We start from the raw sequence: 24,776 nt of genomic DNA, 5'->3' as shown, positions 1-24,776 counted from the left end.
TTTTTTTTTCTCAGAAAAACAGGAACATTTTTTTCCTGAAAGTGGTTGCAAAAAGCTCATTCCAGGTTTCACCTGTCTGTGGCATTCTCAATGCCATAACGCAAGAAAGTATTTCCCTCTAAAAAACAAGCTACTTTCATAACCTCTATTTGCTTAATAAATTTGCAGCACTACACAATATGCAGCCTAGGAAGATAGTATGAAACATAAAAACACTCATATGAGACTAGAAGTGCTAGAATTTAGTTCAGGAATAACCTTTACTTTATGTTTAAGTTACTGAATGTTTAACGTCACAAATGGAGTCCACAAAGAGTAAAAGCTATCTGTGTGAATTCTCTATTTTGTCTCTCTCCTTCAAAGTAAATCAGTGCTTCGTTTGCCTTTCTAAAAATGCTAATAAATTAACAGAAATGACAATACAATGGAAGGAAGTCCTTATCTTCAGGAAACTAGAGGACGGACCCAGAATTCCGTTAGATCCTAGAGGATTTTTATAAATGCTTAATGGTCTCTAGTTAGTAATAATTCTCCTGGGACTCAGCCAATTTAGCAAAAATTAGAAGACATTTGACTGGCAGAAAAAGCACTAGCCAAGGAAATAGCTGGAGTTCAAATGAACTCTAAAGCCACCACAAATTTATTGAGATGAGCTGTTTCTTAGCTTCTTCTAGCATAGGCTGCACAAATAAACCCTTATATTAAAATGAGACTGTTCTGAAACAAGAAACCGGTTTTATTTTTTACAATAAAGCATACATTACCTGAAGTGGACATTGTTCTCTATTAAACTGAGAAATATATATGTAATAATTAGAATATTACTGCTTTTAAAGCATGTTTGTGAGGGTTTGTTCTGTCATAGTCTGCAAAAAGCTGAGAGAGGTTAATATATCTTTTAGCAGTTGTTTCACTGTTACAGTCCTCAAATTAGCTTTCTATAAAGATTTTAAGCAATCTGTCTACTGAAACGTTAAAAAGTAATGGCAAAACATTCTACAATGGCTCTATTTTCTGGTAGTGTGGAAATGAGTTGGATCAAGGTGATGTTAGTGTTTAGTGTCAGAAAGTGGAATAACTTGGTTATCATACACAATGACAGAATCATCACTGATCAAAAAAAAGGCCATCCATGCAGTCAAAAAGGAACACAAAACAGGGCTCCACACCTTAATATCCTGTATTAACTATTCCCATTCACTTGTGACTTTCATTCCTCGGAGATTACTGCACTATAAAATCTGCATTCTGATAATCAGTTTCAGCATTTGTCTCTGAGTCCTGTGTTTTTTCATATTGAATTTTTCCACTGTGCACATCTATGTTTCTTTCTTGTGCATTTCACTCAAATTCTTTCTCATATCTTTTCACTCTTGTATAAAGGAATTGTTGTTGTTCTGTGAAATAAAGTATCAAAAGCTGAAAGGACTGAAAGACACCAGTACCTACAAAGCCAGAAACAGCATCACAAAACACAAACCAAGCAGATTACCTTATTCTCACGAATAAAGTAGGAAGCAGTGAAGTGCATGAAGTGAGTGATGAAAAATAGCAGACAGAAAGTTTGCCTTGGAAAGGCAAACTTAGGATGCTGCATGTATACTGGGAAAGAAAAAAGTTGTAAACCCAAACTTCTGATACCTTCCTTGTGCCTTAGGATTAAGGAATGATCAACCAGTGCTGTTCAGGACGACAAAGAAATATAACAGGGACTCCAGATTAAGCTCTCAAGGTAATAATTACCTTGTAATTATTGGGGCTGACTGCCCATAAACATCAGACAAAAACACTGGTGGGAAAGTCGACACTAAATCCATGAAGGGGTTACACGGAGGAGGATGGAAACAACAAGCAGCCACTATTTCAAACCACAGCAATTCTGGCAGATAGTGTGCCACTTCCATATACTACAGGGACTCCTAGAGCATCACTGCCTTGACCCCTCGATTCTCGTCTGCAGCTCCCCTCTTTGTGGGCTGTGAGTGAGTCACAACCCCAGAAGACAACACACTTCTCTCACACATCCCAGCCCCTCTGAGCTCTGGCACCTGCTCCAGTCTTCTTTTTTTGAGCATTACTTGCAGAAAGCCGTCTCCTCTGCTATTGACATTGCTGGTCCAAAGCATATGACAGGGAACCAGCCACAAGCCTGGTCTTACAACTGGCAGCAGCAGTAGCGTGCCTCAGTACTTACCACACCATTGGATCTACACTGATCTTCCTGTGAGATTTGTAATTCAACATTCACAGCACAATGGTATTCCTGAATAGATTGCCATGATATATGGTAATATATGGGATATATTATATGGTATTTTACATATTTTGACTGCTACAAATGGTTGATTTCTAACAGCTTTTTTTGGACGCTCAGTAGAATGAAGATATTTTGCCAAGTTTGGTAATGGAAGAAAATATTCTCGTCTTTGGAGAAAAGGAGCAATTTTATATACTTTAAAGAATTAGCAATTTGACCTCTTTAAAGAACTACATTATGATGTTTAAAAAATGTAGTCTATAGATAAGGTTGTTTTTAATACCATTCAATGCATATTTTTAGCTCATTTGTAAAACAAGCTGAAGTTCTAAGTGAGCTGAAAGGGATATAGAATTGAAATGTGAACATACTCTGAGTGTCATCTTTAAATAGGTAACAATGGTAAGACAGTGCCCTGGTGGCATGTGCATAAAATGCATGTGTTGCATTTTTAAATGCTCACTAGATGGCAACATTGCTTCTCTTAAATACAGCTGCCATGGTGTAGACAGCAGCCCTGTAAAATTCTGACTGTCACCTTGGTAGAAGGAATATTAAACCATGGCTTGGAAAAAGAAGTGGAGAACATTACACAGGACTAAAAAACATAATTTCTGTTTCACTGTGGGGTGGGTGGTGGCTTTGTAAAGGGAACATAAACATAGATGCTATTGTCACCTTAGGTATGGGCTTTAATTGGTGAGCTTGCCGCATTTTGAATGTGGTTTGGAGTGTCCCTTGAAATAGCATCTAATTGACCAATGCATGTTCAGTAATGTTAACACTTGATCTGGCACAGGGAACAAACCTTGGCCATAAAGAGAAAGATGTTAAGGAATGAGAAATGCTTATCTCATGGAGAAGTGCTTTCAAAACCAAAGCACAGTGGACTTTTTAAGATATCAGTCTGATGCTGATATGCATTTATATATTGCACATCCAACATTACGTCTTGTGGATATTCATGAAGAGTACAGATATAGAGGAATAAACTAAATTCTTGTTAAGTTAGTGAGGAGATGGCTGAAAGAGAAAGGTGTGGGACTGGCTTTCAAATAGATCTTCAGCAGAGGACTTCAGAATGTTTACAGGTAAAGACCTCCCTTCTTTAGGAGAGAGAGTGAAATAACTCCCACTTGTACAATATTGCAGCAATGGAAATTAAATAACTTCACAGACTGTAAAACTGTTCACTGTGGTCTTGGGATGAATGTATTAATACAGCTAAATTACAACTAAATTAGAAACGCACAGGATGTAATTTGTGGTTACCAAGAGGACTTTTTTTTTAAACTATCCTGAGCAAGTTGGAAAAAAAAATTAAGGTTTTCCTTTACTATCACTTTTCAGTCCATGTGTGCAAGTCAGAAGAGCTGTGCCTTACAATGTAAGGCAGGTGATGCTTCCTCCAATCCACATCAGGCATGTGTCCTAGGGAGTTTTTGCCCACCCTAAGATACACATAGCGGGCAGGCTTAGAAGGATTGGGGAAAGGGAAGGTTCACCAGCTTTACTTTAATTTTATTAGAAATGTAATCTCTCCAAGCCACTGGGTACAAACAGGCCTGATTTTGAAGAAATGTCATGTAAATGCATGTAAACAATACTTTCATCTACAATTATAGAGGCTGGGCTGTGTTATCTCCTGTACACTCCAGAGGTGCCTTACTGACTACCTACACATACACAGCTACAGGGCACTCTTAAGTTTGGCTTGCAGTGAATGCTTAACCAATCTGTTTTCTCCATAACAGTTGGCTAATCATTTCATCTTGTCCTTAAGAAATCACAGGGTGGCAATCTCAACTGCAGTTAAAGCAGGGAAGCCTTTCCATTAACTTTTACAGACCAAGATTGGAGGCACATATTTAGGGAGGATAATGCAATATGCAGCTCAGTGGCAGATAATATTATGCACATACATTTAAACAAGGTAGTCTTTTAATTTCACCAAGTTTAAAAATAGGCCTTTAATGCCTCATAATTTAAAACCACACTTGGGAGAAAGCATTGACACCAGGAACTGGAGCTCCCTTCTCACTTCAGAATTTCCCACCCACCAGCTGACCTCTGTGATTTGCTGTGTGAGGAGAAAGTCATTCTACAAATGACCAAATTCTTGCTTTTGACATCGCAAGCAGATTTCACCTCATGGTTGGAGCTCCCACTGCATCATTTCTGCCTCCCCAGATGTGTAGATGGTACAGATGGAGAAAGAGGATGATGTTGCCAAGTCCTTGGCAGCATGAGTCCTTGGGATGTGGGCATCTCCCACGCTGATGGAACACACCTGGATCATGCCACCCATGAACAGGACAGGCAGTGACAGAGCCTGCCAACTCATCTAGTCACTGCCAGATGGCCACCTCACCTATTTTGTGTTCTGCCCACCCAAATCTGTATCAAGTGTCCAACAAGATGTTTTGAGTTAAGGAAAAAAAAATACATCCCTTTAAAGAAAAGGGATTTGAACTGGAAATGCACTTGATGACAAGTTGAGGTTCTGCTCTCGTATGTGTATTTATGAGGTTTGGAGTGATATCTTTATGCTTTGAGGGATTTTTGTAACCTAAGTGGAACATTGATGAAGGCTGTGCCTAATGGGGAACTACCTGATTTGGTACAACTTCTCTCCATCATAAGCTCTGGCAGTTACATGAGAAATTTGTGACTGTATCTGAAAATGCTTTTTGTTACACTTAACCCTGTCTTCCATAGGAGGCATTGCCTATCCTGCTTCTCATGGAGATCAGATAATGAGCAGTTGTATCTAGGCCTATGTAACTCATTTGGAGAAACATAATATCAAGTACGTGTGACAGAGCCCTATATAACTTTAATCTGTCAGCATGTCTTTCTCCTACACCTATTTGCTAGCACAGTAGATAGATACCAGTGAGCATGCAATGCAAGATAAGCGATATTTTCCTTGCCATTCCATTCTAATACTACATGTCAAAACAGTTGCTATGTAAAAATTTTGCATTTCAAAACTGTTAAGTTGAACAATTTCCATTTCCACTACAAAGTCTTCTGTAGATGAATGTATGTTCATGAAAAAGAACACTTTCACATTCAAGTTAAAGCATAGAACTGTTAAAGATCAAAGTAGCTCTAACCATTTAGATTACTTTTTGGTGGAACTAGAAAATTAACATGTGAGGAAGAGCATGTAAATAATGTGTAAATTATGTCATAGAGTATCTTAGAAAATACTATTTTTATAACTGAATGAAACTGACAGGGAAAGCAAGACTTGTGACTTGGATTTTACAGAGAACTTACTGTTGGATAGCAAGCCAAATATAAATACTAAAGTAATATATGCAATTGCAGCAAGTATTTTAGGTGCAGCAGGGATCCTTATTAGGATTTGTTTTGCAAGCATTTAACATTTTCATAGTAATCTGAAAGAGAAGGTTCATAGCAGGCTAATTAGGTTAGGGGACAATTCTAAACTGAAGGGAGTCACAAAGCATCAATGAAGACTGAGACATAATGTGACAGGATTGAAAGAATTAGGAAAATAAGAAAGAGAAAATGATACTCAGACTTGGAAATGTATAGTCAACTATATCTTAATTTAAAAATGCCCTATACAGGAGAGAAGTGAGTTTGAAACAAACAAAGCATTAACACCAAAGGAGTAAGTGAAAGATTTTGGTTGACATGTAATCAGAAACTGCATAGATTACTTTTGTTCTGAGTGCTTGTGAAGAAGTCTGCTCCTTGGTGAGCTTACAGAAACTTCCAGGAACTCAAGGATGAAAGAAGTTCCCACACATTCATTCGTGAGGGAAAAAAAATACAATAGTTGCACTCAAGATCAGGCAAGTGGCAGTGGAGATTGTGCTTATATACATAAATTTATTTGAAGACTGTAAGGACCAGAAAAAAGTTAGGACTGGAAATTTATGCCTGGTAGAAAATAATCAGTGCAGAAAAGAAGCATCATGATCTGGGATACTTAGTGTTTCGCTAGATCACCAGACATGTTAGTAAGAGGAAACTTCCATCAGCCACAAGGATCAATGCAGCATAGCTTTTCTATCTCCTATATATTCTCCATGATTTCATCTAACAGTTAAAAGCAGTAACGTCTATTTAGCATAAGTTGAGTTTATTCCTAAATGTCACTGTAGTGAGATGCAATTCTGCAGTGAAATTTAAGCACACTATAATATGAAATCAGCACATCCCAGGACTGCAAGACTGCAGCTCTACAGATGGTCCAACAATCCGCTGCAGCATTAAGAGACATTTTCTGCTTCTTTTTAAACACTGAAAATATCATTTGCCTGTGCACTAATCCAAATATTTTATGGTGCATCTCTTCCAGTTGTCAGCTGATTTGTTATACTACATTATCTCTCACTGTCTCCCTTACCCCTCTGCTGTACATGCCACAAATGAAAGACAGCATACTTGTGTAAAATCATAGCAGTTTAGGAGCCCTAGTTTCAATTCCAAAAGGAAAAGAGGTAAATCCCAGAGCCTCTGCATTTTGCTGTCAGAGATGGGCCATTTGCTATGTAGCACTCCCTCTGCTCTGGGTTTTCCCCTGATTTGTGTGCTTGAGAGGAGGGTGATAAACTTGGAAATGTGGGGTGGATTCATGGCAGGATGTTTTAGAGCTAGGAGAGAAAAAAAAGGGTGAAAAATGAAGAATGTTGTATTATTTCTAAGTGAACCTGCAAGAGATAAAAGTTATCTTGATTTAAGTTAAAAAGATAAAACTTTGATTGTCTGAAGTCAAAAGGTCCCATTGACTTCAGGGGGATTCTCTGGCCACTAAGGACACAGTGGCCATATTCTGTCTTTGCACTCATTTCTGCAACTGAGCACAAACCCCAACTCATGGACTATCAGAACTCCTGCATTTCTGGACTTCCCTGGGTCTCTCTGGAAACTGGCACCAGTACTCTTTGGTAGTGGGTCTGCAGGGAAACAGCTCTTAAGGACTGTTTGCATTGCCTCTCAGCAGCTTTGCAGCAGTGTGATCCACAGTTGCAGGACTGAGGTATGCACAAGCCATGTGTGAGTAATACTCATATGGCCATGACAGCTGAGGGAGCAAATGTTCATCTCCAATCCTGCACTGTGGGTGTACAGTTTTATTGGACAGTGGCCTGGGCCAAATGTGATAATAAAGTGGGTCTTAATAAACAGACTGCCATATAAGTTTTAACTTTCTCCTGGACAATTTGCAGCTAAAGCACACAACGTGTTATAGCGCTCCCTACAAAGCACACAAGGGCAGAATACATGCTATCAATTTTAGCTGCAACGTCCTTTTTTTACCAGACAGTAACTTCTATATATCCCACTACTGTAACGCATATTGAGAGGAGGCCACAGCCCTCAGCAGGACTGAGCACAAACACACATTTACAGATCTCAGTGTAATCCATGTACATGAGTCAGCAAAGTTAGACCAGAACTACAGGGTTTTTCCATGATTTGAAATGAATTAATTTGTTAAGAATGCTCTTGAAGATGACTTTTCACCTTCTTCTTTTTTTTTTTTTTAAATTAAATTCCATTAACAAAGTGTTACCCTTAGATTAAGTTCTCAGCCACAACTGATTCAGCATATTTCACTTCTTCAGGTACCTAATTAGGATGCCAATCTTTGTTCATGTTATTTCTTTGTAATAGAAGTACTACTTCCAGTGGCTTTGGTGAAATACAACTAGAAGCATTAGATGAACAGAAATACTCCTTAGACCAAAATCACCTTTAGTCATTGAGTGTCTAACAGCCTCACCTCACAGAGGGGTCTCCGTCAGTTGTCAAAGATGAAAGCAAATGGACAGGCTCTCCAAGGCCTTCGGGCAGAGAAGCAGGGATACCCACAGAAATAAATTCAGAGTTTGTGCACTTTAGGAATTTAGTGAGCGTGCTCACATCTGTGCAGCTGAAGTAGGAACTGGTACTTTTTCACAGTAAGTACCCTAGAATTTGCTGCTATGGGGATTCTGGGTGTTGACAAGAATACGGATAGTTGGCTGAAGAGATCATTTAACCCTGCCAGTAATAAGCTCATTTGAAACAAGCCCCTTCCTAATTATCACTTGGTTATGATTGATTCATCACCTGCTTTGATGCTCTTATATTCAAACAGAAATGAACTGCTGGTTTTAAGAACTGCATAATTTTTTATAAAAAAAGATCTGCCTTAACGTTATATCAATTAGTTCCAGACTTATTTTCTTTCCCATACTCTCTGTATGTGTGTGCACACACACGTGTGAATATGTAACTATTGTGTACCTGTGCGTGGAATGCCTGTATGACATTTTAATGAAAACAGTACTGGATCTTAGCTTATATATGCACATTGCACTACAGGAATAAGAATTTTTCTTACCGATTTCGCTCATGGATATCCCTGGAGCTAATTGCCCGCTGTTGAAAGAACTATAGGTAAACAAGTTTGGTACAGAGGTGAGGTCATAGATAGGTTCCTGCTTTATCTGTTTGATTCCAGTCATGTCTAACCCAGACTGGTCTGGGGAGGGCTGGGCAGAATCCACGCTGTAATAGCCCTCAGACTTGGGCAGGTCGATGACGTGCCCGTTGGCGTAGGTGCTGCCAGTCTCGCTGTTCAGATTGTTCAAGCCATTGCTGATGCTGCTGCTGTAAACCCTGGCCAGAGCTTCTGCCTCACCACTCTGCTGCTGCCGCTGCTCCTGCAGGCGCTGCTGGTGCTTCTGCACTTCAGCATACAAGCTATCCCTCTGCTTTTTGGACATTCTTCCAAATTTCACAGCTGAAATGCAAAGCACAATGTAAAACCATTGTCATCTTTAAATTTTTCTCGATTCCCCTCAATGCCACCACTCTTCTGTCGTTAACTTTCAAGGTTGATTTTGCTGTGGAAACACCTTTTTCTGCGGAAATGAGAAAGGATGCAAAGCTTTGCATCACGTACATCTCATAAAGGAAAAAATATTGCGTACTTGATTTTACTAGGTGACAACAAGAACTCCTGTTTGACAGGAGGGCCTCAGTCAAGCAATTCACTTCCCACTATGAATGTTAAAAAGACCATGCATCCTTTTATATCTCTGTGTTCACTGAACAACCACCCAGAGCTGTATGAAATGTAGTCTGTGAATTCATATCCATTTACTAACTTTCCACAAATCTTTACACAGTATACTAACAAGATTAGTATTCTGGGTGAAAACAAGCCCCAAAAACTTATTACCGTATCCTTTCAATGGGGTGTTATCTTCCTACTTTAAAAAAAATAAAAAAATTACAGGTTAGAACCTAGAGGAAAATAACAGATTTGAAAGTAAACAGCACAAATGAATGTCATCTTTTCCACAGAACAAAGTCTTAGGGATTTATGCAATCTCCATTTCAATAACCTTCATGCACAAACCCATGCACTCCTTCTGATGAGAAAGGGAGGAAAATATAAGAGGGCAAACCATTTTCCCCAGAAACAGGGTTCATTACATGAAGACTGAAATTTTCAAAGGTGACAGGCTGATTGCTGTGGAGCTAGGAGGAGTAAATTCACAGCCTGTACACACAGCAGATCACAGCTGATTATCACTCTCCACCCCCATCTCTCTATAAATTCTGGTCTTTTACTGGGCTCAATCTTGGGATCTTAGAGCAGAGACAGTTGTTGATTGTGCTCTAAAACAAATGAGAGATACATCCAGCAGAATTCATCAGAACAGGTATGGGGACATAGCTCCTGAAATACAGAGTTCTATGTATTATCAGGTGTATTTTCTATATTGTGTATTTCCAGTCTGTCCGAAATTTGGATCAATTCAGAATCATATTTATTAGCACATGACTCTCATTTAGCCCTTGAGAAGAATATGAACTTACACGTGGATAACGTAAAATTCTTCATTCAGGAAAAAGAACAGAAGAAGTAGAGCATAATATGAAAATACAGTGCCAGAACAACAAGGTGACAGCTGCTTTACTTTCACTTTTTTTTTTCTTTTACATCTAGAGGGTTTTTTTCTTATTGCCAACCTAAGTTTAGTTGCAGCCCTACATTCAGGCTACAAGTTACCTCACACAAACACAGCCTGCCCCTGGAATCAGGGGCATGGTATGCTGCATACCCTTATGGACAATGTACAATGACTGTATTTTAAATAATTTTGAATAATGCAATTGTGTATTTTCTTCAAATTTAGGGCCTCAGCAATAAAACCAATGCTTATCCTCATTATATATTCATTTATTGGATTCTCCAGCTGCTGTCAATTAGCATCCTGCCTCTGCATGATAAAAATGCATTTATTACATGGCTGAGAGGTAAAAATCAAATTAAAGTTTTCTGTCAAAAAGTTTACACAGCCAATTTTAAATTTGCAAGAGCTGTTAGTAGCCTTAATCCTAAACAATCATGAAGACCTTTACATCAACTAGGACAGAACTAAGTGATCTGTTGGAAGAATCACTCCTTTTGTCTCTCTGCAGTGGTTGCTGAATTACTGGTTGGGAAGATGGCACTGTCAGTCACATTAAAATGCCCCTGTGATTTATCTTAAATCATTGGAAGATACTATTTTCAGGAGGAAAGCATGTGCTGTTAAATTGTTGAAATGTTACCTCTTTAATCATCATGAAGAATTAAGAGCTAAGGTGTCAAGTAAACTGGGTGCTAGGACCAAAAAGAATTCAGGGACTAAAGGCCCTTCCCAGGTGAGGCTGGTAAACAAGTAACTTCAGTGAGGCATAAGACACACTGAGGCAGAAGAAGACCTATTATGGTCCAAATTTTGACAAGTTTATAGTCTGTGGTCCATCTAAATAAATAGCTCTTTATGTAATTTCTCCATCAATGACTCAATTTAAAAATACACATTTTGAGTTAACCCTTTAAGAGAGAAAATTGCTTCCAGGAAATTGAAATTAATATAAACTGCTTAAAAAAATTAGAACATTTTCCTCTAATACTTTCTTACTATATGAAACATGTTTTTGAGCTGGAAACCCCCTGCACGAGGAGTGGTGCCCAGGGCATGCCAGCTGTGGGCAACCTTGGTCCCACTGCCTGCAGTTTTGGTGTGGTGCATGTTCTCAGCTGCTGATATTGGCTGGTCACACCACCGCCTGGAAGGTGGAACTGAGCTCTACAGGGAGCACAGGATCCTGAGATGGCATAGGCTGTGGAGCTTTCCTCTGGCATAGGATATACTTTCAGAACTAAATTAGGAAACTTTCTTCTGCAGACCCAGGTAGGGACAGGAGGCAATGTGCAACTAAAAGAAATGGGGTTTCTTCCAAGGCAAAATATTTGGTCAAGTGCACTGAAAAAAACAAACAGAAACCCCTAATGATATCAAGGTGTAAATTTGTGTAGGGTTGCATCTCCTTACTACCAGTCCTTCAGAGATTTCAGGGAAATGGATGCTTTCACACATCAATATGAAATGTTAAGAAAAATGCTGATGTTTAATGTAATACTTAATGTAAACCCACCTCTCCAGAGATGACTTTTTTGTGCTCTGTGTTTTTGATTAGAATAACATATTTCACTTCTGCCTCTTTTTGCTCTAAACTGACACTGCTCTCCATTTTGTGATTTTCCCCACCCCTGCCCATAAAAATAGCCTTCTTTGTTAAGTGGATGGCAAAGTTCGACTCACAGCGCACGCCTTACAAAGCACGGAGCTTCTCCTCTCTCTTTTTGCAGAAATCTACAGGGAGTTTGAGTAAGTCAGCAGCGAAGAAAAGTTTCAAAGGGCTTAGATGTGAAGCACGGATTTGACTCCTTACCATCTCGAGACATTCCCAGGGCAAGACATTTCTGCAGTCGGCAGTGCTGGCAGCGATTTCTGTTGGTTCTGTCAATTAAACAGTTTCTCTGTCTTGGACAGGAATAGGATGCATTGTTCTGCTGACTCCTCCGAAAGAATCCCTTGGGGCAAGAGAGCAGGAAAGACCAAGCATTACCACAAGTACATTTATGTGTGTGAGCATGCATGCAGACACACACACACAGAGGAGCATGCAAACAAATACAGCAAACCCCTGTTTAGAGCACTGCTACTTATGCTGTGGCTCTGCAGATATGGTGATATTGCATTAAAGAACATTTAATTATAACAAGGAGAACTGTGTATTATTCTGTAAAGAATATCATTCTGCTTTGTTAAAACTAAATTATGTTGCAGGATGCATTTTTACTATGCAATAATGACCCCGTATCATCTAATACTTGCTCCTGATAGACGAAAGACTTGTCGGAATTTGTAAGAGATGACTTCAAAGTACTTGTTTTGACATTTCTCCCTTTAATGAAGAGACTAACTGTAACTGTAGAGGTAACTGCTACTGGGTACACATAGCATGAGAAGCTGAAGTCTGCTGTTCACTTTTACTTGGCAAATGTTGATCTGATCTGGAGAGGCATATGAAGGAGTGAAGTAATTAAAATTCAGTCTTCACAAAAGCACTAGGATATAATGACTGTATCAAGTAAAGCCAACACACAAAGGAGAAAGCAGCACCTTCAGGCACTACCATGAGAATGTAATGGCATTTTCCACGGGCTGTTTGTCTAGAAATCTGAGGGCTAGAGGGGAAGTATATACACCCAGGTCTTTATGAGCTGCCAGCCACTACGAGGTGGTGCCAAGAGTGGCACCAAAAGGTGCTTCTCCTGTTGTGGTAGAAGTGGCATGAAGCAGCTGAGCTGACAAGAGAAATGAAACCAGGAGGTGAAGAGAAATGAAAATAAATAGATCTGTACCAAAAAAAAAAAAAAAAGTGGTCAGGAGTATCTGTATGTCCAGAGGGAAAGTAAAGTAGAGAACTCCCCTAACCAGTTTGGCAACTTTAAATGTTTAAATGCAAGCAGCACAGGTTGTGGTGGGAAAGCTGAGGGATAGCCTGGCCAGTGGCTATGAGTAGTAAAACAGCAGAAATATCATTACTGCAGTTACACCAGTCACCAGAAGTGACACCAAAGTGCTTGTGCCGTTCTGTGGTGGCTTGCAAACACCTTGGAATAAAGCCAGAAAGCAACAGCTGACTTCATTTATCAGGAAAAAAATAGGGCATTTCTGCAGAGGCTGAGGGATGTTAACATTGAGCAATGGACTAAGTCACAAGGTGACAGTGCTACAGGCCTCAGCTCACTTGCTACAGCTTATACATGAATTCTGTCAGGTCCTGGCGAGCTGAATGAGGGTGGTGTGGTGTCAGTGGCAGTGACAGGCACGGGGTTCCACCAAATCACTGCCACTGCGAGCACAGAGACCCGCCTGAACTGGGTCGAGCTTGTTCTATCAGCGATTACAGTGTATCTAAAATATAAAATAAATTTTATGACTGATACTTTTCAGAAAATAGATGTCCTTTTGGGGAACTCTCCGAAAAATACTGGTGGAAACTTAACTGATCTTAGCTGACCAAAACTTTCCTGATATAGTAAAACTGCCTTTAATTTAAGACTAAATAGATGCTAATTGCATATGTCTTTGCTGAACTTTATAGCCAGTATTGGTTTTGACTTGTGAAGGTTTTCTGTTTTCAGTTTTAAATTTCAGCAGCATCTATGGATTTCAGAGAAAAAATTAATTCAGTAATGTTAAAAAAACACACTCAACCATTTAGCATTGACAGTGCTTTCTCCTGCAGTACTTTTTGTTCCCTTAAAGGTTGATCTCATCTCAGAGGAATTTGTTTCATCTTTGCCCTCCTTAGCAAAAAAGGACTATATTATGTATCAAGGGTTACATAAGAGAATTAATTTACAGAGGGTAATTAATTTTTCTGAGGAGAATTTTATGTTCTCATTCTCCTGCACAAGATCTAAATGTTGTCTTTTAAAATAGAGGTAATACTTTCATTTTATTTTTATGTTATCTTTGTATAGATTTGGCTACATTGTTTTACATTGGAATAATTCAATTTTGTGTGAAGGAAGATGTATTTCATGGCTGAGGAGCTAAAGAGTCAAATACAGATTTCTCAACATGGACAATAAGCCTTTGAACAGATTCAGCCACCACCCACAGCCAGTCTGAGAAGGGAAATTGCTGAATGAACTACTTTCTAATTCATGACAAAACAGTGGTGGAAAGTACTTTGCTGTGGGGGAAGGCACACAAAATGATAAAAGGCTTCTTAGTGAAGAAGCAGCTGCAGAGATAGATGTGATGCAAACTTATCTCCAGGTTTCACTCTTTCTGTAAGAACAGTGTCAGACCTGCAGACTCACTCAGTGGGTCCAGCAGGCCCACTGCATGTGCACATTCAGCATAAGGCAGGCATGCATACAAACCAGCAGCAGTATTTCAGATGACCCTTAAGCACTTAGAATATGGGTCTGCCACAGCATAGCTAATGCAGCTACACCGAGTTAAAGGATTTTCTGTTCCTTGAAGTTTACAGCACTGCCACTGGCACTGTAATTCTCGGATGCAGTATCCAACAGGCTGCCTGGTGCATGGCTCAACTTGTGTGTATGCCTGTGGAGTGATTCCACCCTCCTCCTTCCACTCATGGCCTCTATTCCTAATAATTTCAGGTTTCCAACAAACCGAGACAAAAAGAGCCAGAAATGATGAGTATGCAGGCTGAGTGAATAGTTATTTAAGCGCTGGGCACTTAAATGGATAGCAGAGGTGCACTGCCAGAAACAGTGCTCACCTTAATAGGGAGCCCTGCCAGACTGAGATGCCTCCCAGTGGAACTGACACGAAAAACTGACACCTTTTCTTCACACAGGCTCACAAAACAAGATTAGAGTAATTGATCTGATACAGCAAAACTGGCACAAACCCAATAGGAGCTAAAACTTAAAAGTGGAAGAGAATCTCTTTATCTCAATAAGCAGTCTACTCACTGAGCACAGTGGTATCATCTCCTCTTGAGGCACACACAAGGGCTAGCATTAACCCTAATTATTTCTACGGAAGACTATACCCCTAGACAGTCTGTGGGCTCTGAGTACTGAGAGAAGATGCTCTTTTTCTGCTTAAAGTAATTTCCTTCCATAGCTTTTGTGCCAACTTTGAAGTATCAGATCAATTAGTTTAATCCTGTTACATGTGATCATCATAAGAAGATGGTTATTTCTAGTCCAGTGCCACAGTAAGACAAAGACACACTGCAAATTTTTCTGTTTACAATTGTCAATGTTCCTGAAAAAAACCCTTGATCTTTACCAGTATATTGGTTCTCAATGTACTGGCAGTAAAGCATTTCTTTTGCAAATGGGTGCACTCAAATTTTCAGATTTTTCAGCTGTTCTAATACTTTGTAAAGCATTAGCTACAGACTTGTGATTTCACACTGCAATAGGCACCCATTTTCAAACGTCCTAGCTTCTGCGTTCCACGTACAAGAAATCAGAGACACTGCCTCTCTACCTTTGCAATTTCCCATTTACAATTAAAACTGAAATACCAAAATGTGGTATGAAACTCTTGTCTGTCATGAGTAATAATGCAATTCCTTAGGTAATAAAATTGCAGACAATTTTTAAAATTGAAGCCTTTCTTCTCTCTGATTGGGTCTGATTTGTGTTATTTGAACTAATGCCTGAAATAATATGTTGATATGTCTAAGCAGCAAATCTATGTGTTTCCCCCCCTCCACCCCTTTTTTTAACCTCCAATTCCCAGAAACTGCTCCTGCACTAAAGCCTTTAAGGAAGAAGACAAAGAATCCTTTTACACTACGCATAATGTAAGGCATTCTTTCTTTTTGAGACTACAATTTGGTCTGCAGATTGTGTGAAAGGAGATAAAAAAGGACCCAGGTCACACCTGTAAGCTCTTAAAAAAGGCTGACCAGAAGTAACATGCCAACTGTAATGCTACAGGGGTTGTATAGGGAACAAGATAAGAAATCCACCTCCTTCAAAGCTGATTTAAGGCAGAACAGGTGTGACTTCCAGTTGCCAGCCTCTATTGGTGTCAGCACTTACACTGCACCAGATGTAATTAATTCATGTTTCAAACAAGGAGGTAGCTCTAAAGACTATTTGATAAAATGGAAAGCAACTAGGAAAATTAGGCATGAAATGCATCTTTATCATCAGTAGGCTTTACAGCCTTTGGCACCACTTGTTTGAAAGATTGTAAGAGTGTATCACTGTACAGAGGTGCCTGAGGCTAATGCAAATGATGATGACTATGCTGTATTAAAATCTCATACCTTGCAGCCTTCACATGTGATGACTCCATAGTGTATTCCAGAGGATTTATCACCACAAATTTTGCATGGTATCACTTCAATTTGTGCTGAAAGAGAAAACAAGGCAGATATTTTGAGTATATAATTGTATTAATTTCTTTTTTTCTCAAAATGAGATCTTTGGAAATAGAGAGTAGATAACCAGCTGAACCCCAACAATACAAAAATGCTTTGTATTGTATGTCCGTTTCTGAATGCTTTTGTTTGGAAAATTTTAAATGCTTCACATTATGTAGTTTCTGCTACATCCCACAAAACTCTTCAACAGTTTAAAATGTCTCACAATTAGTAAGCTTTTCTCATATTCCTTTTTTAAAGTTTTTTTTTACTGGTTAGTTTTATAATTATTATTAAAGATTATTGCTAATGACAGTCATTAGGGGTCCTAAAGAACAATCTGGATTGTCCTTTCCTACATACTTCAAATATTTGTGACTTTCCATTTTTCTGAGGTAGAGATACAGGGTGTATTTTGATGCCCTTTTTAAAGAAGAGTAGACATGATGAAGTTTTCACTTTCTTCAAATTACGTTCAAGACATGAAGATACCAATACCACTGTCAGAGACAGGCAGGTAAAAGCTTGCTTCATCTTCCTCTCTTCAAACTACTTGCTTTAATCCTAGGTCATTGGCAGGCAAGGCCTCCAGATGGAGTTTAGGTAGCCAGTGGCTATGTGCTGGGAGAGTCAGGTACAGCCTGAAAAATGTTTACATATGGATGTGCCTCAGATCCTCTTATAAACATAGCGGTCATCTGATTCTGAGAAGGAAAACACATTTCATTGTCTTTTAAATATTTTTTTTGTTAACACAACTGTTTGATTCTCTCAATTACTTTGAATCCTGTGTCTTTCCTTTGATGATGCTGTAAGAGCACATTAGACATGTAAGGAAAAACTGTGCCTTTATTTAAGTCAGACGAACTAAGAAATGTTAAACTTATTTTCTCTCCCTTTCATTTTCTTCTGTGTAGGATGCTTGCCTCCCTGCTATTCTCCTCCTACTTATTTTCTCCTGGCAGATGCTGTTTCTCCATGCCCAGGGCAGGAACAGCAGCAGTTCTCTGCAACTCAAGTCATCCATCAAATCCTTGAGTAGAAAAGCTTTTTTAGTAGAGCTAGCCCAAGCACAAGGATAGGTAGCTGTTAGTACATTTAACAAGACACGTTTAACTCTAAAATGGATTGAGACAGAGAAACAAGATTATTGTCCAGATGCTAATCCTAAAAAGAGCATCCCATTTCAAACTTGTGGGCTGTTGAAAAGACTAAAAAAAACTGGAAACAAACGATGCATAAAAATGAATGCAATTGTAAGCTAAGCAATAAATATGCTTGCACAGTGAAAATATAATCATATAGTCTGGATTATGCCCTGTTTCTACTTATGATTATCATTTATGTCTTTTAGCAGAAGCCAGAAGTTTCCTTCCTGCTACTTCCTTCCTCCCACCACCTTGTAGTTAAACAACCAAAATTCAGCACTGTGTCCCAGCGAGCCACCTCCACCACACTTCCCACCGAAAGGTGCATTGCATACCCTACTCCTTTATCCTCCTATTTAGTGTGGAGGCTTCAGGCGTAAACTGCACAGGGGGAACACTAGCAGGCCCTCTACTTTGGAAAGTCAATTAACTATCCCCTTGGGACAGCATATTCCAAGGGACCCAGGCAAGAGGAACTTATGGACGGCTGAAGAGACTTTAGCTCACCACCGTGAGCTCATTTTCCTGACACACTCTTTCTGATCTAGCATAATTTTAGGTTCAGGCAAGTAAACCAGTTTTAAAACTGCTCCTAATCCATGCTAGAGGGAACAGTGGGAACTCCTTAACAGAGAAGCATTTGCAGTTCTTTGGAAATTTTTCCAGGTTGGTCCTGCTCAAAAATTCCTACGACTTATGCCCACTAGGATAAAAAACCCTTAAATATGTGCCTCCGGGCACTGCTCTTTGTGAGGCTACTTTGAGTAACTGCTCACAGGTCTCTGCCTGAGAGTCATGTAGATGGAGAAAGTCTCAGCTCTGGGGCCATGTGCTGCTTTATGTTACACTGACATATGTCAATGTCAGAGGCAGGAACTACAATGAAAATATAAAGAAATCTTCAGGAAAAGACAAGACAGAGGAAAAAAACCACCACAAAAACATCAAGGTACTTTTAATGTGACTTGCATATACCATTTGTAACTCTGATAGGAACAGAGAGAGAAGAATTTATCCTGAGACACTGACTGCATTTAGCACAGTACTTTTTACTGTAAGCAAACAACAATTCCATGCATGAGTCTCAATTACAAGCTCTACATTCATGGTATTTGTGGATCAAGTCCCTAAATGCTAAGGCTTTGGGTTTCAATTAATATGTAAAAAATATTTTAGACTTGTGACTCTTCAGTTAATTCAAACCTTTATTTGAAAATAACCATTCTATAAATTAGTAAATTCAGTTTTGTCTAGGAAATTGCAACCATTTCTTGTTAAGAGAACTCACAGAAAAGACTTCCTAAGGACACGAAAGGCATTTGAATAAGTTTGGAAAAGTGTATTTTGCTACTGTCCCCGACATTTCTTTAATAAAAGCGCAGAACAGTTTCCGGATTCCTAACAGAAATCTTGATTGTACAAGCCAGATAAAAAAGAAACCACTGTATTCCCAGAAGAGTCTTGAGATACTATAATGAACATAGAGCAGACTGCAGAATATTCTGAGTTGAAAGGGACACACAAGAATCCTCAAGTTCAACTCTTAAGTGAGTGGCCTGTATGGGGATTGAACACCCTGCCTTGGCATTAGTAGTTGGCACAGGGCACTACACTTTCTTCACATTCTGATTTTATTTGTCCACCTATGATCTTACGTTATTTTTCTTACTCCCTTCACCTATTAAGCCAACAAACAGTTCAGGGAGCTGCATATCTGACTTTCCTTACAGCTATTACAAAATAAGCAGCTTTCTTCTGAACTCCTTAAAAATATAAAATGCATTGACCAAGTGCCACTTCCTAAATACTGAGGGCAAAAGTTGAATGAACAAACAATTGTGGAGTTGCCACAATGGTAGCTTTCACCAGCACAGGAACAGAACTGACAAATCCCAATATGATAAACTTGAAGAAGGAATTAGAGCAAAACTACTTAGCTCCACTTCGAAAGCCTTTCCACTTGCCTTCTCACCCATTTTCCTCTGATACTATGAGCAAGAAAAATGGCTCCCACCTCTTTTCAAGCAAGTCTCAATCTGAGCCCACTTCTCCAATTTTTCAGTAAGCACATTGAGATGTACCACTCCACAAAAGCCTGCAAAACCACTATCACCCTAACATCTAAGGAAACATTTATAATGTTTGTATATATGCTGCACAGTGATTGCCCCCTACCACCAGTTGTAGCATCCTTCCTCAGTACCACAGAGTCATGTCTCTGCAGTTTTAATCTCTTATTCTATACTGAAGTTGAAAGTTCTTTAGGACAGGAAACTGCCTCCAGTTTTATGGGACAGTCTAGAAAATGTAATGCCACAATGGAAATTAATTAATTCTATAGGACTAGTAATTCTCATCCACAGATGATGGGATAACAACCTGGAATCTAATTCAGTCTCTCATGAAAACAGAAAGTAGGGTGGAATTCCATCAAGGAAGTAAATCTAAAATTGTCTCACATATTTAAAATGAACAGTTACACATAAAAAAAATCAGTAATTAGAAGCATCTTAAACAAAACATTAGCTCAAATGTGCCACAAGAAAAATCAAAAGCACACTGCTGGGTTTTCTTTTTTTCACCAACAGAATATTACACATAGACAAAAAATCCTAAAGGCAGGAAAATGATCGGGTTTCAAAAGTTATATGGGTGAATCTGTATGGGAGACAGTTTTCTGAATTCCTCTTGAAAGGAAGGTAAGAGTCACAGTTTTCTGAATTCCTCTTGAAAGGAAGGTAAGAGCCAACAAGGTAGTTAATGTATCAAAGGTGTATTTGTGGGGATTGTCACTCACATGCATATGATGCCTAACAAAGAAAAACAAAGTTCATATTTTATATAATTTCAGTTTAATACCTGAAGAACTTCACTTGAGAAAGACAGTCTATCATCTCACAGACCTGTAGCTTTGGTTTAAGGGGAAATAAAGAATTGACGTTTCAGTATTTAGTTCTTGATCAAAAGATGCTAATAAAGCATGCCAGGCAAAAACTTTGAAAAGCAAGTCCTTTCTCTAATTTGTAGATCCAAGAAAGGTTGCACTTGGAAGCATCAAGACTAATCAGAAAACTGATAGTGAAAAAACCCCAACTGCTTCACCTTTCAAGAATTCCCATCACCCTTTTTTTGGAGTTCCTTGAAAATTGCTGGTAGATTGGCCTAGTTCACTTCCATGTTTCGATTCCTAACTGATTTCAAATTAAGTACATTCACCATTTTTATCTACTTGCCAACTCTGCCTTTTTTATCCTGACCTCTGTGAATAGGAAACGCCTTTTTTCCTTGCATGTAACTGTCAGTGGAAGTTTCCATGCTAAGTTAGGCTGGCAATGAGATCTTGGCATACCCTTTGCTACTGGAATAGATGTTCTCTAGCTTCTCAGAAAGATGTTAGGTGCCTTGCATTTAATAATCTGAAAATATACAGCTGAGGATGTTTAGAGCCTCTGTCATACCTCATGCAGTGAGACCTATATAGTTAGTATTATCTCGGCAAGTTAATTAATTCCAGATAATGTTAATTAATGTGTAGATACATTAGCTGTCAATCATAACCCAAATGAGCCATTAGAGGAAACTGATATGGTGCAGTTAACCCAGAAAAGTAATGTTTTCATAAAATCTCGGCACTTTTGCACAGAGACACATTAAACTCTGACTGTGGGTCTGGCCCCCAGATTTGTTGTAGCAACAGAGACTCTCTGCAAAGCTGATGGTTCTCAAGTAAGCCAGTACATCTCATGAGCACAGATGCACAAACTTCAAGAAGCAGCAGTGCTTGTACATCTCTGTGTTGCACTGGGCACAGATAATAGATGTCATCCGTACGTAATTATAAAAACGTGCCTTGAGATCAAAGTAAGCAATAGCCCTAGAATTTGGATATAGAGAAATCTGATAGATCACTGCTCAAAATAGAAATCGGGTACATAAGTGAAAAAATTAATGTTTTTTCCAATAAGTACATGCAATAGCCATGCCTGATTTCTTTCACTGTCTCACACTCCTAGCTGAAGTTCTTTTAGTTTATAACAAATATCACTTGGAAGGTTATTTGGTAATATGTTTTCTTTTGCCCTTCCTCTTTCATGACTTTCCAGTGGGGAAAAAATGAACAAAAAGAACTCCAAAACAAAACCCAACCCAATCCAACCCAAATCAAACCACGATGAATTGTATACCAGCTCCCCTTACAGATCAATTCTGCCTTTTGCATGCCTACTCCAAAGACTCCTGAAAAAGAGGATTTTAAAACCTAAACTTTTTTTAATGGCAAGTCTTTATGTAGTTACTCTCTGCATCCTTATTGTGTGCATTTAAAATCTATTAAAACAAAAGATAAAACCTTAGAAATATGTGTGATGATGATTGTAGAGTGATAAAAAGTTTTAAAATTATGTGCTGCATATTAGCCTTTTTGTATATGAAGAAATATGCTTATATCTGCACTGTAAATACATACTTTGGAAGATGTCTTCCTGAGTTCCATGGCAATAGTAATGTCTACTGAACATTGTCAAATGGTATGAAATAGCTGAATATGAGTTCAAATGATTACGGCTGCTCCACAGCTAGAGGTAATTTAAAACTGCTCATATTATCTCATCTTTTTGTATCTTATTGCTACACAGTAATTTTGGGGCAAGTCTGGAAAGAATTATATACTTGCCTTTATATTCACCAGAGAAGGTGAAATTATAAGGAGAAAAAATGAGCACAGTATAACAGCCTTAAGTGCTAATAAGCACTGAAGTAAGAAAAAATGTTTTGTTCAAATACTGTTTCTTTCCTTTCCTAAGTGTAATAAGTACAGAGGATCTAGCACTATAATTTAACAATTTATGAATGTTACATTTTTGATGATCCAGGGTTACAGATGAGATGAGATTTTCAGATAGATGTAATATCTTTCATTAGAGCAAGAGATATATTCTTTTTAGAAGAATCACTTTTGGACCTTTAGCTTTTTACCATAACTCAGATAGGAGCAAAGACTTCAAGCCTCTGCAAGGCTGGATGTTTCTCTGTGAAGCAAAGCCAGTTGTGAGCAAAAAAAGGCAACAATTTTAAGAGCAGTGATACAATGTTGGAGATAATGATATATTTTGGATCACAAGAATTTTCATTTTCTGCAGACCTAATTATTTCATTTAATTAAAAGAATTTGTATTTTTGTAAAAAATTTGTAAATTTGTAAATTAACAAAGCCCCTGGATTTTCACCGCGTAATTTAAAGATTGGTGATGCAATTTCCTGGACTCCAGAAAAATACTGTACACTTTGTTGCCACGAATGTCAGCCCAGCCCTCAGTGAAACAGTATGAGATTAGGAATCTGACAAAGGCACACAAATTGCTGCCTAGAAGCTCGTTTGTTTCTTTAATCTGGACAAAACAGAGTGGCTGAAGTGCATAACAAACACAAGTGTTCAGGGCTTTCCCAGATTTTTTTGAATGGTTCACAGGCAAGGATGGCAGCAGAAGAGAAGCAGAACTGCCTGCATCCTCTGCTGGGCAGTGATGGCTAAAACCAAGTACAGCCCCTTGTCCAGATCCCAAAAGACAGAAGTCAGGTGCCTTGTCAGAAGCTGTGGCTCAAAACACGATCCCTGAAAGTCTGTGCGCACAGAGGTCAGAAAGTGCCAAAGGATCAGTAAACTCTGATGGCTCACCCAGCGCTCTGTAAATCTGTATAGAAGCATTTTCATTGCCTCTCAATGTGAACATCTCTGTATTAATCCATCAACCCTTTTCCCCAGTAATTCAAATTCACGGAAATTATGCGTGTAACTTCAAAGGATGGTACTACAGCAACACAAGTCATTACACAACACAAACTGTTGCCAAACTGATGATTTGGGCTCCACATGTGAGTTAAATCAAAGTTATTTAACTAAATGATCAAGGCCTTATCCTGGGCCCCCTAAAGAGCTCAGAAACTTGCCCTATTCACAGAGAAAAATTTAAGTATATAATATATGCTGAATTATTATTGTATAGTTTCTGTTTCCCCTCAGACTCAAGCAATGGTTCTGCTGATACTGCACACCTTCCCTAAAGAGATTATTATGCTAATCCCAAATATTATACTACCCAAGCTATCCTATATTTGACTTCATCAGATCCAATGTTCTGCAAATAATCTCTAGGAGCTTTAGCTAATGTTTATATAAGCTGGTCAGGATGACTGAATAGTGGTGACACGGTTGTCTATGCAATATTCTAAAACAGTGGAAGTTTGGCACTTGGCCAAAAAATAGGTGCCTACACAGAAAATGCACAGCAAAGTTCTTTCCTATAAGAATTATACTTAGTATTTACTCTGCCAAAATGTTTATCATAATTTCATAATAAAATGTCATATTTTTCATAATATTTACTATGCCAAAATGTTTGTCATAATTTCACAATAAAAGTTAATCATTTGACAATTAAAATATTTTATAATATATCAGGCATTTAGCAGGACATATTATCTTCACTCTCTACTTCTCCTTACTCAGAAAGCTACTTACAGCGTGCCAGGTATTGCTGACCTGTTGTTTCCTGAATACAACAATCCACATCTGCATTCTTTTCCCTTCTGAATAAATGGACTAATGAACTGTGTAAAGGAAGAGTTCAGATACCATGATAAACACTTTCAGTCCATTTTGCAAGTTGAAGCTGGCTGAAATGGTCATGCAGTAGTCAGGGCCTGTTTTTTTGTGTCAGACATGCACAGGTCTCTGCTATGCAGTTACAAAGCTGAGCAGCACAGAGAAAGATGCTGCAGGAACTTGCTCTGCAGACCTGTTTTCCAGGCTGTGGGATCACACACAATCTTATCCTTCCTCACACCCAGCCAGGTGTTGCTGCTTACTGGAGTGGGATGGAAATGAACTTAAAACCTAATTCACCTCATAGGGGAAGGAGGGTGTAGTGGTTATTTTCAGCTCTGTCTGTAGCAGCACCCCCTGCTCCAGCGCTTTGCCTCCGGACCGCAGCTGCAGCACACCGACAATCTTTGCAGCCCTCACCTCCTCCCCCCTTACCTGCCCAGACTCATTTGAGTGCCCACAAATTCCCACACTTCCAGTAACACTCAAACCTACACCCGTCTACACCATGCAAAAT

The 24,776-nt window shown here is 38.8% G+C and overlaps 1 protein-coding gene across 1 annotated transcript in view; it reads right to left on the bottom strand.

Annotated features, from left to right (window-relative positions):
- The window catches only part of RORB (RAR related orphan receptor B), a 136,503-nt gene that overhangs the window by 23,251 nt on the left and 88,476 nt on the right, over window positions 1-24,776 (bottom strand). The window contains exons 2-4 of the mRNA XM_005489627.4: window positions 16,415-16,500; window positions 12,023-12,164; window positions 8,628-9,029 (exon numbers count right to left, since the gene is read on the bottom strand). Of these exons, the coding sequence (XP_005489684.1) occupies window positions 8,628-9,029; window positions 12,023-12,164; window positions 16,415-16,500 (630 nt within the window). The remainder of the gene's footprint in view (window positions 1-8,627; window positions 9,030-12,022; window positions 12,165-16,414; window positions 16,501-24,776) is intronic.

This window comes from Zonotrichia albicollis, chromosome Z, assembly GCF_047830755.1.
Source record: "Zonotrichia albicollis isolate bZonAlb1 chromosome Z, bZonAlb1.hap1, whole genome shotgun sequence".
NCBI classification, from domain to species: Eukaryota; Metazoa; Chordata; class Aves; order Passeriformes; family Passerellidae; genus Zonotrichia; species Zonotrichia albicollis.
The sequence above is the reverse complement of the archived record's forward strand: the minus strand, read 5'-3'. Positions and strand labels throughout refer to the sequence as shown.